Below are 17582 nucleotides of genomic sequence, written 5' to 3' on the forward strand. Positions count from 1 at the left end.
CAGGACAATTGTTAAAACATATTGCTAAAAAAAAGTGGGTTTTTCCTGTGATCGTTTTCACAGCCACATACCTGCATGCGTGAACAACCACAATGAGCCTGCTCCTCGGCGAGCTGTAGCGGATGGTCAGCTGGATCTCACCCAGAGGGAAGTGGCTAGAAGCTGAACCACTTCATGTAAACAGAAATCAGGTTAGCAAGCTATGTCTGGCTTGGCATCATAACAGATGTCTATTTCCAGTTCCTTAGAATCACAACAGAAAACCATTTCTCAAAAACGTAAAATTGAAATACGACAAATAAGAAATTATAAGTAAACAATGCTATTGGAAAAAAAATCAACACTGGATAGAGCAATAACAGCAAGTCTTTAGAGAACACACATGTAGCAAAAGATGCATCTGCAGCTGAAAAAGTTCTGACATCAAAATTACATGATCTTAGCCTTCTCTGATGGATCTAAACAGTGACTTTGCAAAAGATCACAAACAAGAGTGTGCATGAAGAGTTCTCCTTTGCATTCAGCATTTGAAAAAATGCTGAAATCCGTATTTTCCTTAAATGCCAAATGATGCAAAATGTAAACACTTTTTGTAGTTGTGGCTTGAATGCTGCTCTGATTTAGATCTTTATATAAATATTTGTGACTTCATGGTGACCATTCCAATGCTCAGTCCAGCATCAATTACTCTTTCACATTTAGAGACAAGTAAGCTGTGGTAAAGTGTCACACAGAAAGAAATCTATGAAAAGAAAGAAAGTAAAAACAATATAAATTTATTTTCTCTGCAAATGAATCTGACACTAAATGAGTCTTGTCACAGATATCAGATTCCAAAAAAAACAGAAGGAGGCTTAGTTTTACAGCAGAACTGTTACCAGTATCTATCGGGTGACTAAACCTGGAGGTTCAAGGTCATTGCAATTTCAGGATGTACAATATTCTTACCAAAAGGGGCTGCTTGGGATGTAATAATAATTATTTTAAAGTGTTATGAAATTGTATTTTAGGGTCTGATGTGATATTTGACCAGTTGGAAAGAGAATCATGGCAGCAGATTCTCAAACCATTGAGAGAGGAGAGAAACCCTTAAAGTTGTAGGGAAGCAGCTGTTCCAACCGTTGCATTTCCGAATGGTGCCCGACTTTACAAGAGTGAATAAAGTGAATGTGATTGATCAACGGGGCGGGATTGTTGTGGCGGAAGGTTTGCAAGAACGTTTGGTTGTAGCCGTTGTCTCGGAAGCATTTTGCTAACCAGTTAGCAACTTAGTGCTAGTAGATTCCCAATGGAAAATTCCATTGGGACCAAGTAGCACTAAATTGGTGACTTAGAAACAACACTGTCAAGGAACGCTATGGACAGAGGAAACATGCAAGTGGAGGAGAGTTTAGTGTCGGAGGTCGTGGATGAGTCTCCTCCATCATACATTCTTTATTTAGAGGAGGAAAGCGGGGATGAAGATGTTGTGGAAGAGGACGCCAGGGCAGCAGAAGCTTGGTTTGGTGTAGAAGGCTGACAGCCGTACATGTTTGAGCCCTTGCCTCGCAACGCTGCCAGTTCTGTTAGCTCTACGCCTGCTGAAGACACAGACGTCCATCCCCGTGAACACTGGGACGGAACTCAATGGGAAAGGTTTCTCATTTCTTATTCCAACCATTGCATACATTAGCTGCAATATATGAATCAAGATGCTATGACCGAAAAAATTTGATTGGCTGAATTTATCTGTTTAGGCTGATGTATAACTAACTGGCCTGCATAAGATAATGGACCCCCCCCCCCCCCACAGATTTAAAGCAGGGATTTTTTTTTTTACATGGAGCTGCCTCTCTCCCTGACTATACTGAACTAAAAAAACTCAGCACAATCTATTTTCCAAAGCTCTTTACTTCATTGCACTTTTTGCTCTCCTAAGAACTACCAATCCTATGAAACAATGGAAACCTGGGATCAAACATCCCATCTCTTATTAAATTAGGTGCAGTAGTGATACTTACTTCAGCTGCTGGATTTTCTGCTCCAGCTCCTGAGCAGCAAAGGGGTTGGAAATATCGGAGGCGATGCTCGGCGTTGGCTCCTTGCCTCCATCCAGCAGCTGCTGGGAGCCAGAGATAGCCAGGTAGGACATGCTCTTCCCAGTTTCAGCTAAGCTTTGACCTACGCCTCTTCCATAACCAGCCTGCTCCAAGTCTGCGCTTCCCACAGACTTCACTTCTGACTCCCTTCTCCGGTTCTGTAGGTCCTGAGCTGAGGTGGGGGAGGTGCGAGGCACTTCGGAGGTGTTGATGGGAGGCTTGCTGGATTGTGAGGAAATAGAAGGTCGTGGAGTAGGGTCTGCAGAACTGGACCTGCGGACCTGCACTGATGGGGGGGTGGAGCCAGATGCTGAGCTGGCGTCCTTCTCAAGAGACAACACCTGATGGAGAAAAAAACAAACAGTGAAAAGCTTAAAAACATGTAATAGTTTGACTGAAAGGTGACCTATTTTTTCCTCATATCGTGGATGTTTTACCCGCAGAGCTATCTTCATTTTTAAGGCGCAGCTTGGCCCTGAGGTCTTAAGGGGGAAGCGCTGACTCAGAGTCATATCCTTTTCTTCTAAAAGGCGGGTCAGAGGTAGAACCAACGTCCCCAACTCACAATCATGCTTTGCATCCTTCACCTGAAAGACCAAGGGTTAAAAAAAACAAAAACTCAGCGGAGAATTCAGGAGGAAGCCTGGAGATACAGACTAGATGGACACCTGCTCACCTTGACCTCAAGCTCCTGCTGTTTAGGGTTGTGGATGAGGAAGGTGAAGTTTTCCTCCCACACTGGTTCATTGGTTTTATACTTGATCTAGAAAAATAAAAATTTAATTTAAAGAGGGAAAAATCAAAACAGTCTAGAAGGCCAGCTACTCAGAGAGGCAGTTAGGAATCTGGACACCAATTCTTTATCCTGACACTTTAAAAATGTACTTTACATCAGCAGCAATTATGCGCTAAACAAAATGAAATAAGCTCATATTTATTCCTAGAAAAGATTTTTGTTTATAATTGAGGGGTAAATCACAAAATATTAGATCACTTTTTTAAATAACAATGGTTCAAATAAACAGTCTGACTCTTGTGGTCTCACCTTGCTGTCGAAGGAGTTGTGCCCCACTGTGAACTGGACAAATGGACTGGGATCACTGGCCACCTTTTTACCTGACTGCAGGAGAAAGAGTGCAGAAAAAATTTAAGGAAAATAGAACAGCATTTTCTAAAAGGTATACCTACAACAATTTGAAGAGATGATACAAATAATATCTCCGTTTCAGTTTTAATAAAATGTTATCAAGCTTTATCTAGAACAGAAACTCTGGGAAAGAACAGGTAAAAGTCCCATGACCCAAAAGTCCAGAAAAAAACCCACCAAATCAATTAAAAAGAAGAAAAATGAATCAAATAGTGTGAATGTAGCTCAGGCAGTTATGCTGTTATATATGACACAGACTGTTAGACACATTTTTAGTCAGCTGACATGATGGTCAGTAAATGGAGCAGCCAATGGATATGCAGCTTTGAATGGATTAAAGGTACACTATGCAACCGGTGTTGATTTTCCAGCGAGGCTCCCCCCAGAGGGCGAAAGTAAAAGTGCACTGTCGTAAATATGCTCAGCTGTTTTCCTGGTTTCTCCGTCAAGCCAGGCGCGGTTGTTTTGAGCTTAGCAGTCAGGAGAACGCAACGAATCATCATGTCTACTACGGTAAGTGACTATTTTGTTCCAATTTTCGAGTTTGAAAATTTAGCATGTTTTCATACATTATTTGTTATGCATGTGTCTAAATAACAAAGATTGTAGTTAGCCAAGTTCTCGCCGTAAAGCAAGACCGACTCTCGCGATGCACATGACTTCTGAGCCTGTTGGTGCGGGCCGAGGGCTCCTGCAATTGCAAGTACGGCATTTCCCCTACAGACCACCAGGGCGGCCGAGAAAACCTTTGTTCCGACCTGAAATGACTCATTTAATCATCCAAAACGTTATGGAACACATTAATTAACTGAAAAATGTTGCATAGTGTGCCTTTAAAATACTTTTATCTGGAGGATGAACCATTCTCCAGATGTAGAGGCTGATCCTACGGTAATTATGTGTTTGTGGAGGCGTCTCAGTGTTTCCTCTAGGCTTCAGTGTCTGAACCATATGGGTGTTCACTGTTGCTGTTACCTTGATGGCCTTACTGACCGAGGCCTTCCTCAGCCCCGCATGGTTGAACTCTAATGGATTGCGCTTTGATTTTCCCCCAGTGAAGTGAGGCAGAAGAGAGTGAGACATACAGAAACACACACACACACACCGGGAGGTTATTTAGGAGGAAACAGGGCATGCAGGGAGGAAGAGGTGGAGAAGTTGAGGAAACACACCATCACCGCCAGCATCACCAAAGGATTGGGATGCAACCACATGGTGAGAGAGACAAAGAGACAACATGGATGATTATATGGTTAATGACATTCCCCAATTAAATGAAGCTACAGGTGGAGCGGAATAACAATAACAATAATAATAATTAAAAAAACAAAAAAACATTCAGGTTGAATTTAGAGAAATCTTTACTGGAAAATCAGATGAATTCGGTAATTTTAAAAATTCACATTAAAATCAAGAAATAGGTTTCTCAAACTATGGGGGAGAGCTCCCTCTAGTGGCATTCAGATACTGATCAACAAAAGTTTCCTATTTGTATGTATGAGTGGTTGTGTACTACCAGCTTCAACAAACGATTTCATTTCATATCTACCCTAAAAATATATAGCTAGACTTGAGTCACATAGATCAATATAATGCCAAATGTTAGGTTTTAAAAAACCTTGCTTATGATCGGCTTAACTGGAGATACTCGCTGACTGCTGATCCAAAAAAGCCAGTGAGTCTTAAAAGTTTTGCCATGTTATTATTGGCTCCTGCATGGCTTCTGTGTGAATGGCTCCAGATAGGAGCTTAATGGATTAATTTTCAGTCTTGGAACAAAAAACAACCAAAAATACTTTGCTCTCAAACAAATGAGTGTGGAAAGGACAGTAAAGTAACAGATTCTGATGTCTCTACTGTGATGCTTGTTATAGACAGAATTATTACTGTACAACCCTTAATGAATGTTACTTTATTATAAAAAAACAAATTATAAATTAGGTTTGGATAAATGGAAACTTCAATAGTCTTGGGAGCATAAGATCGACTGCAAGAGGGGGGAGTCGAGCTTTTCTATAGCATACCTAGTTGTTTATTTTACCAGCATGATATATATGAGATACTATTAAAAATATCCCAATGCTAAATATCGCTGTATTTCATTAGACCATATTCAAACTGATCTTAAATGTAAAGGCTAAATTCCATTTTATTTTCTTATTCAGCTGCTCCACATCACCCACAGTACAGCAACAAAGATATGTTGTCAGGTTTTGCAGAGCTATATTATTATTCAATTCAGTTTATTTTTATATGGCGCCAGTTCAAAACACTTCATCTGAAGGCACTTTACAATTCAACCAGATTATACAGTCAAACTGATTTAAAGTTCTCTATCTAAGAAAAAAAACAATTGATTGCCTCGACTCATTAACTCAAAGGCAATTCCTCACACTAAGCATGCTTGTAGCGACAGTAGAGAGAAAAAACTCCCTTTTAACAGGAAGAAACCTCCAGCAGAACCAGGCTCAGTGTGAACGGCCATCTGCTGAGGTTTACTGACAGTATCATTATAAAAATCACAGTATCGTCTTTGTTAATGTATCAAGATGTATCGTGTCGGGATATATTTATTGCTATTTGTATTGCACCAACAAATTCTACAGTATTTCTAAGAAATTCCTCTCATGTTGGGACAACATAATGATGTGACCGATACATGTGTATTGTGTGTTTTCAATGACTGTTAATTCCGTAAAAATTCAAAAAATATCCACTGGACTTGGTTTTCAAGATTTGAAGACGTTTCGCCACCTCTCCAGGAAGCTTTCTCAATTCAAATGTCTGGATCCGCAGTGAGTTTGAGTCTTATATAGACAACGCCTTGTATCACTTGGAAACATGCAATGGTAACCGATGACTGGGTCGTTAGTTCCATCGTTAGCCTGTAATATCTGAACCTGTCTATGATTCTAGGGGTCGGTCGTTAAAGGGGGGATTGCCATTAAGGGGGGGATTGTCTCCTGTAATACCTGAAACCTGTCTATGATTGTTAAGGGTTGGTCTTTAAGGAGGTATTGTTCACCGGCTGGGGCGGGTAGGTCCCTCGTTCCTCTGTGATGGGGTGGGGGGTTTGGTGATATCTGGAAGGGATCATGTCTATGATTGAATTGTATGTTTTTGGAAGCTGGAATCTGAGTCCACCACCTCTGTTTAAAGTTGGTTTTTCTCTCTTAACATAGATGGCTTCCTTCACGCCCCTCTCAAACCACCTATTTTCTTTATCCAAAATATGGACATTCTGGTCCTCAAAAGGATGTCCTTTGTCCACAAGGTGTAAGTGTACTGCGGAGTCTTGTCCAGAGCCGGCCGCTCTTCTGTGTTGGGCCATGCGTCTGTGGAGAGCTTGTTTTGTTTCGCCAAAATTGGCGAATTGGCGAATTTGTATTGTTAAGTATAGTTAGTTGATCTTTTTATGATATTTTATCCCTATTTTTATTCACACTTAAATCAAATAAATGTTATATTACAAATATTATAATCAAACATTTTTAATGGATGTTCTGAGCGCATCGGAGCGAACTGGAGCGGAGCGAAATCCTCGCTCTGGCCTTTGAATTGAAAACCGCTCTGCGCTCCACCATATTTCTTCCGCTCCACTCCACCACTCGCTCCGCTCACATGCTCTGATAAGTACAGGTTTTAATTTTATGTGGGTAATGTGAGAAATGTGAAAACATTTAAAGTGTATGAATATATTTCCAAATGAAAAGCATAAAAAAAACACATATTCATGTATAGTGTGTGCTAGCTTTTGTGTAATAAATGACTCTTGTGCTGGGCAGAGGTCCAGGAGGAAGATTGCTGTTGATTGTCAATTCTTTCTTCTGATGTTCTTTTATTGTTATGACCAATCTTTGGCTTTGGACTAAGTCAACCCAAAAAGCCCTAACTGTATAATGGTAACAGGGATCCAAACTCATGCACTAAACAGGATTCATGCTGTTCAGGCAAAATGAGACTGAATCACTCCTCAGCATTCTCCATACTGATCTAGGATGCAGAAATCAGCTATGGGACTCACAAATAAGCTCCTATAGAGAGAAGATGTGTTCTCACAAAACACAAGGCCAGCCGACCGTCTCTCTTTTAAGTAGCCTGAACCCAAGTTCCCCTCGAAGACGCTCTTCAGAGGGAGAAGAAGATGCAGGGGGAAAAAGAAAGAAAAAGCAGAGGAGGCTGAGAGGAGAAAAGTGAAGCCTGTTGTTGATCTAAACCTCTAAAAAAAACACTTTTCTTATCTTAAAGATGCTGAGTGAAAATACATCTAAAGAAAACCAATGCTTTCCCATAAAACATATAGATGAAAAAAAAATATACCCAAACTAAGTTGCAGCTGATATCAGCTGTTTTTAAGTCAAATTTTTTTTATCAAATATTGCATTGAAGCTCTGAGTGAAAAAAATCTAACTAGATAAGGTTAATATTAACCAATTGTAGCAAGGGACCTATAGGTTAACTGCTCTAAAAGCAAGCTATGCTTAAAAGGTCCAAAGAAAATGAAAAATAATTGGTTGCAATCATCTAAGATGTCTGTGTAGAGAATGTTCTAAAAAAGAGCTTTTACAATTGAGAGGAAGCATTTTTCATAAGATTTTACTGAATTTGTTTCTTAAAATGTTTTAAAGTTAAATTTGTTAGAAAATTGTCTTTAATGCTAAACAGTTCTGACGTGAAATGATCTTTTTGTATGTTAGGATGACATATTTTCACTCAAGTTAAAAGGCTACTGAAAACTCAAAATTATAACTTTTAGTGCTCCTCTGGTTGAATTTAGTTTCCTGAATGTGGTTTGCTTACTGGACGAATAAATAAAATTAAATAATATAATCCAGTTTTACAGTTGTAGTTTAGCCAATTAACCACTCTAACATAAGAACACCAATACATCTAAATAAAACTGTCTCATCTTTTAAGATAAGATGGAGGAAAAAAAGGCAGAAAGAAAGGATGAAAGTAGATTAGCGGGGAACTTAGCAGGTCAGATCAACTGCAACTTTTAACATTTTCTCTAAACTAAAAATAAAAAAGATTCATAGGATAAACCCTGAGTAGTCTTTAAAACCGATTAATCTGTCCCATTTAAAGCAAAATAACCAAAAATCAACAGGTTTTCCATAGGGTGAAGGTTGACTCAGTGATTATAAACCAAACGGACTCACCGGCAGGCTCCTGGCTGAATCCAGAAAGACGACCAGCACTGCAGACGACAGCCCGTCATTGGCATGAGCTCTGTCTGCCTTGATGCTCGCCAGTGCCTTTAAACGGAGCCCAGAACAGAATAGAGTCACATTTTTATGCAATGTGAGTTACATGTTCCTGCCTTACAGCAGCTCGTCTGGCTCTATTCACAGGCTGGGCTGCTTGTAAAGCTGTGTAGTTCTACCTGGTCCAGTTTCTCCGGTGAGGACAGCAGAGACAACCACTCCAGTTTCAGGTGCAGCTTCCCTCGGGCCACATCCTCCAAAGAGAACCACTGAGAAGAGGGAAAAGTCTTAATATCTGATTGTATAACTTTACAGCTCAGTCTGTGGAGATCCTTTCCTGTAATATTTCTACAGTTGACCACAAAATTTATTCCACAAAAGAAAAGAAAAGGCTTTCCATTATTAAGATAACAGCTCTGCCTATTTAGCTGCCTTTGCTTATATCTCTGAGCAGATTATTGTGGCTGCCCTCTAGTGGTCATAGAGCCTCACAACAAAGTCTGTCATGCTGTGGTAGCTGGCCTTAATTACTCATGCCTTTCACCTGCCTCACTCTTTCCAGCTCCTAATTATCATTCATCTCATCCACCTGCCAGTTTGCCTTATATTGGGTTCAGTTCCAGCTATCATGGCCAGATCACTAGATGTTGTTTTCTGTTCAGTCTGTTCAGTTCCGTTTGTTCTGTCCTGGATCCTGGCGGCCAGAGGACAGAGGGTTTTGTGTCTGTCTCGTCTCCTGCTCGTCCACTATTCCTCCCCTGCTGAGTCCTAAGGGATTTTGGCTCTTTATGTGGGGAGGATCAGTTTTTATTCCAGTAAGCCTGGCTCCAAGGTGGAGACCAGTTTAAAGGTCCTGCTCAAGTTCTGGTTCCACGTCCTGTCTCTGCTACCCTCTTTCACTGAGCCTGCCTGTCTGCACCTGATCCTGTCTGCTTCTGTGCGTGTCTGTCTGGCCAAGCTTCTGGACTCTGAACCTGCCTAGGAGCTCTATGATGCCTGGTACCTGCCTGTTCTGTCTGTTCCTGCCTGTTCTAAAACCCTGTCCAGGATCGGCTTCCTGCAAGTCCTCCGGAGCTGCTGCACCGGGGACACTCTGGGTGGCGCATGCTGCGACAGCCTTCAGTCCAGCAGCTGGATTGCTCCCCTTTCCAGAGAGATGGACTGGACTGTTTAACCAGAGGTTTGGCAGTGCCCCGCCCCGACATCCATGAGCCGCAGATTCTAGCAGCTCCACTTTAGTTTCAGTTTATTTTTTTTTACATTAATAGACGTTTTGAACTTTCCTACTGACTGTCTCACCTTGAATACTGGGTCCCTCTGTCCCGTTTCATGACAAAGTAAACTTCAAAACACATTGATGCATGGGCGCAGGGACGCTTGATGACATTTAAAATTGCAGAATAAATCCTCCTCATAAAGGGAGAGTAAACTATTTTGAGAAGCATTTAAATTTTTTTGACATGAGGGCCGTTAAGTGTACTAAACATAAATAATATGACCTAAGAGTAAGATTAATGTTGAACACTGATATTAGCCTAGATGTTCATATTGGTGCATCACCTGTTGTGGGGATTTACGCCCTTGTTACTTATACAAGATGTTTTAATGGGAAGGTCATAAAAAGGTGATGTTTCCTTTATAAAAAGGAAATTTAACAATTGTAATTAATAAGTATAAGAGAATGACAATGGCCACATGGGTGAAAGAACAGGACAGTCCATAGAAGAGGGCGATTACCTCCTCAACCATTTGTAACTTCTTGACCTCATCAATGTCAATCATCACACTGGAAGACAAATCATAAAAACAACACATCAGCTTAAAAACTGAAGCTTTTGAAAAGTTTTATAATTGTTTAATTTAAAAAAAGGTGTTTTATGTGAAGCTTAAAATTATTACAGTAATGACAAACTATTCGTACCCTCCCAATCTGTCATCTTCATCTGGGTCTTCATCAAACAGCTCAATTTCCAGACTCTTTGGCGAATTCTCGTAAACCAGGAACTAAAAGAGAAGACACAAACCAGCATGAATGCGCTCTTCAATGAAATCCCCAGGGACAAGGATAATAACAAAAGGAAACTGGATCATAAATGTAAAGCAACAAACATCTGAATGGAAATCATTACACTTATTCAGCTTTAAGGTAAAAAAAAAACAAAAAACAGGTAGCTACGACCGTTGAGTACCACTCACCTCAAAAACTTCGTCCCATTTCGGATTTACAGTCTCTTTTTTGACTTTGCTTTTGAAATCGTTTGTCCCGAGCTTGAGGTTTCCATATGGGTCAGACTTGCCTTTGATTAGTCCACCCAGAAACTTGTCTTTACCCAGCAGGTCCTGGGCCTCCAGGAAGTGGACTCTTAGCAAGGCCTTATGAGTGGAAGTGGAAGAAAAGTAGATGAAAAGCAGTTCTCTGGTGCAATAAGAATGGGGGTTTGTGTATGTTCTATACAAGCAGCTGTTAACACTTTAAAGCTAGGTTTCATAAAAAGGTAAATGTCTGATTCCACAATCTCCTCTAACGCTGTTCAAGCAGTTCTTAACTAGAGAAAAGTTGAGCCGTTCAGCTAAGGTGCCGCATCTATGTCTAAACCAAAAATATATTTGATTAGAGTTCAAAAATTATAAGAACTAAGTTGATCTACATGCAAAGATCATAAGCAATCTAACCTGTAGACTACACCAGCTAAACAGGTCTGACATGCAACAAAAGAAACAGAAAAGATGGTATATTTTTACATCTTTTATATTAAAGAACTGTTACTGTTGTGTATTAAAAAAGGAAATATCTTAGATTTCTGATTCAAAGAGAACAAGGTTCCAATATTATGAAAGTTCTATGTTTGGGTGTAATACCTGTGGAATGGGGAAGCGGATCCTGGCCAGTTCAGCCTCTCCCACCAGGGGGATGTTGAGCCGGTTCGGCAGCACCAAGTAGCTGTAGATGATGTCCTGGATGAGGCCGTCACATAAGCCACTGATGTAACAAAGATGGACAACAGGGAGAGAAACATGAACAATAAAAAAAATATAAAATCAAATAGATATTTCAGGTAAAATACCATGGAACATTTTTTGGTGATTTTAGAGCAGGAAATAAAGCATCTCCCCAACATCCGATGGCTGTCAGCTAGATTAGTGACAGTTTTCCCCAAAAGAACAACAAAGCAGATAAGTTTGAGATGAGCCTTGTGGTAAGCTCTGTCTGAAGGATAAAGTCAGAGGATGTGTCATTAGTTGAGGTATTTCTGATCAGGATATTTCAGAAATGCTCTACAAATATTTTCTAGGCATTTCTATTTGGGAGAAGCCTCTAAAGTTGACCAAGAATCTGATGAAAGGACACATATCCCATCTAGTATGCGAACACCTTTGAATCCAACAAAATAAGTTGGACAGGATCAGTGAAGGGAAGAATGTCTGGGATCTTTTCTCCTTGTTACCATTACAATTGGATTTCAGGAAGCTCCAAAACAAGGGATGGCTGGACTTGTGGTGCAGTAGGAGCAGAGAGGCTCAGACTCTTTGGGGATTTGGGACTAAAGGATATTATCAAACATTCTTGCCCAAATTTGTAGATTTATGTGTAATGAAATAATGAAAACAAAAAAACCACCATAGAAAGAAAACTATAAATTAGAACCTACTCTGACAGAAGTCTTCATGCGTGGCCACTTTTTATCTGAGCTTATTCTGGTTTCTTTGTCTAAAGGCTTGTCTGCGATAACCTACATGGAGGTTTTTAATTCAGCTAAAATAAAACCAAAATAAAGGGAGAGGAGTACATTTATTTATCTGTTAAATTCCCAGTATCTTGTGTATATTGACCCCTAAACTGGCCTGACCTGAACCCCATAAAGACTATGTAGTATTCTATAAGAGCAACCTGGGCCTTATTACAGGCTGATCACATCCATGCCCCTCTATTGGGAAACAGCAATCCAGGCAAAAAGAGGCTCAATAAAGTACTCAATGCATTTAATTCACAGTACACTGACTTTTTTTCACTTAAAACCAATAAGCTTACATTTTGGGTTTAGAAATAATGTCATTTATGATCATATATAATGTCCATTTCTTTTTAAATACTGAATTTAAAGTTTTCATCAGTCATTATTGTGTGTGGCACAGAAGGTAGCCTTGAGCCTTGCTGCAAATGGGGTCCTTCTGTTTTCACAGCGCTCGACACAATATAGCCAAAATGTACATCACGATAGATTTCTTTATTTCAGTCAATACTATAATCATTTGCAATATTGATATAAACATAAACTCCACAAAACCCAGAATGTAAGTGAAAAATGCTATGATTATATACTCTAATGCAGGGTTCTTCAACGTTTTCCAGGCCAAGGACCCCCAAAATGTTCGCAACCCACATGTGATGGACCTCTTAGGGGTCGTGGAGCCCTGTTGAAGACCTCCAGCCTAGACAATAGATTGATGGATCTAAATAAGCAGAAATAAATGCTTGTAATATATATATATATATATATATATATATATATATATATATATATATATATATATATATATATATATATATATATATATATATATATATATATATATATATATCTCAGAAGTCATTGACTTGAAGTTGAATCAGATTTCATAACAAACACCTTCTGGCATTTTGCCACTTTTCCTCTAGATGGCAGCAAAGTCTTACTTTAGCACATCAGAAACTTTTCCTCCATAATAGATAGATCGGTATCAATTTGACACCAAGAAGAAAAGACATAATTCTAAAATTATTTTAATAATCTGTCTACCCAATGAAGTACTAACTGCCTGCAGAGATGAATAGGATACAGAAAACCTGCTTCCTCTATATAGCCTCAAATACAAGTATTTGATTATTTTCCCCCTAAGTAACGATTGTGTAATCAGACACTGATTGTTTTTCATCTAAAAAACAGAAACTAAGGTAAATTTGGATTTATGTGTAGTTTTGAGATTAAAGGTGAATCCTCACTAAGGAAGTATGACTTTCCTAATGTAGGCAGAGGAATAGGAGGGTGGGGCAGGTGCAGGTTTGCAGCTCACACACACCAACACACAAACAAACATGCGCAATGGACTTCCTTCAAACTAGTTCAACAAGGAGCACTGCATTTCACTGGGTGGGGTATTTTGGAGTCTTAAAACAAACAATTAATAAGGAGAAAACTACTATGTGTCTAAAGTGGGGCACAATATCATTGCACCTTTTATGTTTTAATAGCTTGTAGCTTTTTGTTGATATTCAGTCTGCACTTACATATTTGATATGTAAGAAGGGTTATAATAACATGTCCTTTTAATCACCATTCAACTCGTGCATGATTTCCTCATTTAATCATTGCATTTCACCTGCCTACCTCTGTATGAATGGGTGGGACATTCCTGAATACCTGTTTTTTTCCCTCACATCTTGCAACTCCAGCAGAGCAACCAGATGATTTGGTTTCAGTTTGACACCTGATATGTATTAGAAGGTGTGAAAGATGAAGGCACATGACTGCTATATAAAAAAATATATATCAATACAAAATACTTTAAGGTAATTTAGTCATCAAGAATAGGAAATATAGGAAATAAGGAAATATATCCATATTTCATAAAGGTAAGCACCAGGGTTGCTTTTCCATTTAACTAGTTCTCTGGTATGCTGTGTTTTTGCAATAAACAAGAGAATGGGACTTAACTTTTCTACATTAAACTTCTTTTTACTTGGTTATTACTACGCTCTGCAATAGGTAAAATAAAGTGAGCAAAACTTTCTTGAAAAAAGTGCATTTGCACTTTAATTTTGGTAGGCAAGTAACTTTGTCTTCAAATAGAAAAAGATTTTTGCAATTATGACAAAAAATTTAGAGTTAAAGTACAAAATAATTTATTCTATTTTTGGCCCATAATACCAATTCCATTGGCAGATAATTTTAGATAAATGTTTGCAGAGTCTTATCTTTACAGCTGAAGGAAAAACAAAACAGACACAGGAGAGTTCCTACCGAGGGGGGGTTCGCTACAAAAGGTCTTTGCTAAAGATATCTGCTGTATATTAGCATAATTATAGAAAGTTGAATGGAAAGAAGTGTTGTGAATATACTGAAGTCATGGCAAAGCAAAGTCCATCTAAGAGTGGAGGACATTTACAAGGTGTGGACTGAAGCTGAAACTAAAAGCTACTGGAGTAACTTCAAAGACTTCAACCACAACAGTTCTTGTGTTAAGTCAGTCCTGAAATGGGATTTTATTCTCTTGAATCGCAGAAAAAGAGTTGACCTTTTAACCCATGGTCTAAGTCTTATTTAAAAAGGAAAGTCTGGTTTGCTTCCATTTGGAAATCAATGCCCTACATCAGGGGTGGGAAACTGGTTCCTTAAGAGGCCGTACATCTGTGGGTCTTCTTTCAAACAAAGCAGTAGCACAGCAGACTCTAATCATCTCATTAAGTCATCAGGTGAACATTGAACTCATTTGAAGAGATGAATGGAGCCTCGTGTGATACTGATTGATGGGAAAGGTCAATTTTTTCAAAAAAATGATCAACAAGAAACTGAATGCATAAAAATGAATGCATTACATGTCGCATTTAGTGTTGCACCGATACCGGTATCGGACAGGGCCCTGATACTGCGCTAAAATGTAGGGGTGTGGGAAATAATCGTTTTGGTGATATATCGTGATATTCGGCTGCCCAATATAATATCGATTTTTCACTTCTTAGTATCGATAAAAAAAAAAAAAATGGTTACATAAAACATTGATGGGAAAATGGGCTACCTCTGCACCCCCACTCTGGCAGAAAGCGCTGTGGAGCCCTTTAAATGTGCGTGCAGCACCAAATCTGTATTTGAGGCAGTCACAGTGGAAGAAAACCCCAAACAACATGGATAATAATACCTAATCAATATTTTCTGATGAAAATATGCAGCAATTGCTGTTTTATCTCATCATTTGATTTTGATAGCTGGGGAAAATATAGCAATATATAGTGATACTGCAATATCGTGATAATATATCATGACCCAAGTATCGCGACATGTATCGAATCGCAACACTCATGCCAATACTCACCTCTACTAAAATGGTGGTATCGGTATCGGCGAGTACCGACAAATAGGACACCAATACCCTTTTGAGAGCCAAAAGTTTATTCAGCTATTGTCACCCATTCCAGGTAGGCAATAAAAAGTTCTACTGGATTCACTTTGTATTAGTCTTTTTCCTGCTTCACAGAGGTAGGCAGCAGCTTGACAAAGCCATGATGGCAATTATTTTACATCTAGGGATTATGCAATTCTTCATATATATATATACACACACACATCAATTTCAAACAGATGGTATCGGTATGGTATCGGTATCAGCTGATACTCCACAGCCAGGTATCGGGTATCGGTATCGAGGCTACAAAATAGCATTGGCGCAACACTAGTCGCATTATAACTTAATACAGTAGGGACAGATGTGTACTTACTTAACACCTGGAATATCCAACATGTTTGTGAGTCCTGTCCAGTTGATGTCCAACGTCTGAAAGACAGATAATCAGCATCAGTTTTATTTGATAAAATGGAAAAATGTCTATGAGACTAAGACAAAGATACAGAGATTATTTTAAATCACCTGGTTGTAACATAATAATTAAATACATTTAGAAAAGCTCATGCTGGGGAATTTGCGGTCAGGTTTTCCTGATTCAAGCATTCAGGTCCCAAGACGTTACCAAGAATTACAGAAACACAAGAACAAGTATTTCAACAAACATCTTTGTCCGAATCCGATTAAATCTGAAACTTTAGTAAACCTCCTTAGGCTCGATTCCCCACATGTCTGGTAACAAGTTATATACGAGGATTTAAACAAGCTTTTACTCTTTAAACTTCAATGGCTGTAAGTATAAACCAGGACAATATTTCATCCAAAGTACAACGTGATCTGAGGGAAATTTCTCATCATCTCCTCACGGCCTGCATGATGAGTCAGCGAACGGTAGCTGAGAAGCCAAGCTTTTAATTCGGTCGATGTTCTAATCAATAGAGTGGGACAGATCCGGTTCACGGGATCAGACAGGAAACTAAATCCAACTCTGTCTGCAGACATTAAATTATAGGAGTCAAACCATGAAAAGAAATAAAATGAAAGATAATCAGAACATTAATGTAAAGATTTCTGCAAATCATCCTGATCATAGCTCACAGTTAACATCATCAGGGTTTAGCAAAAATAATCTTCAGTTGCAGGCCTAGGATAAAAATACAACATATTCAGACCAGATCAATATCTAATCCTTTCCAAAAATAAACTGCTCACACCTTTTCACAAGGACTGGATATAACGCTGAAGACAGACATGGGTTTAACTTTGGGTGCTGCTCCAGCTTGTTCTAGTTTGCATCACAAGTTGCCAATTGATGATGAAACCAAAGGCTGAAAGGCTGCAATATGTCCTCTCATAAACTGAACAGAAAGAAGGTATTCAAACTAGGATCCCTTTAATCAGAGTGGGAGATTATTAACCTGCTTTGTTAACCCATTTATTGGTCTCTTAAGCATGAACCTAAAGTGGGACACCTGGGGAGGAGGACTGAATGCAGAAGTTAAATTTGGGTTCAGGCAGTAGGATAGTGACCTGCTTGTGAAGGATATGATTCCCTACAAACAATACCTTCACTCTCTGTCCTTTATCTTCCCTTTCTAAGTGTCTTTAGGTATTTTTGGACATTTTAGCGACAAGTATAGACACAAGTGACAATTGTTCCCTGGCTGCGTTGGCAGTGAAACTCAGACAAACTGCAGCCTGCATGCCTGACACACCCTGACATTCTGCAACTCTCCCATTGAGAAACATAATAAAAAGCAAATATATAACCAGTTAATCATTTTGCACCAGTGCAGATACACTTTTGGGTGATGAAACAAGAGAAAAAAGAGGGGAAAATAGAAAGGGTAAACAAACCTGCTATCAGCTGTGAAAGACTGAACCAATGTAGGTTTATCTGGTAGATCTACAAGGTCAATATTTAAACCCAACAGTATAAAACCAAGAATTCAATCTAATATGCATCAAGGTCCAAGCTACTGACAGTGGGAAAGCAAATGTCTACATGATAGAAACAAAAATATGTCTTATCAGGTAAGTGTAAAATCTGTTCTA

At 39.1% G+C, this 17582-nt stretch overlaps 1 protein-coding gene across 4 annotated transcripts in view; it reads right to left on the minus strand.

Annotated features, from left to right (window-relative positions):
• Positions 1 to 17582, minus strand: part of esyt2a (extended synaptotagmin-like protein 2a) — a 70624-nt gene that overhangs the window by 3918 nt on the left and 49124 nt on the right. Inside the window, exons 8-21 of one of the 4 annotated variants that reach the window (XM_038293558.1) lie at positions 15904 to 15959; positions 11292 to 11412; positions 10629 to 10805; positions 10354 to 10436; positions 10170 to 10218; positions 8612 to 8701; positions 8388 to 8483; positions 7250 to 7351; positions 4201 to 4263; positions 3124 to 3198; positions 2755 to 2841; positions 2516 to 2665; positions 2001 to 2419; positions 72 to 170 (exon numbers count right to left, since the gene is read on the minus strand). In XM_038293558.1, the coding sequence (XP_038149486.1) occupies positions 72 to 170; positions 2001 to 2419; positions 2516 to 2665; positions 2755 to 2841; positions 3124 to 3198; positions 4201 to 4263; positions 7250 to 7351; positions 8388 to 8483; positions 8612 to 8701; positions 10170 to 10218; positions 10354 to 10436; positions 10629 to 10805; positions 11292 to 11412; positions 15904 to 15959 (1667 nt within the window). The remainder of the gene's footprint in view (positions 1 to 71; positions 171 to 2000; positions 2420 to 2515; positions 2666 to 2754; positions 2842 to 3123; positions 3199 to 4200; positions 4264 to 7249; positions 7352 to 8387; positions 8484 to 8611; positions 8702 to 10169; positions 10219 to 10353; positions 10437 to 10628; positions 10806 to 11291; positions 11413 to 15903; positions 15960 to 17582) is intronic. The other 3 variants (XM_038293560.1, XM_038293559.1, XM_038293561.1) reach the window with 3 other exon arrangements.

This window comes from Cyprinodon tularosa, unplaced genomic scaffold, assembly GCF_016077235.1.
Source record: "Cyprinodon tularosa strain WSP-4 unplaced genomic scaffold, ASM1607723v1 ctg329, whole genome shotgun sequence".
NCBI lineage: Eukaryota > Metazoa > Chordata > Actinopteri > Cyprinodontiformes > Cyprinodontidae > Cyprinodon > Cyprinodon tularosa.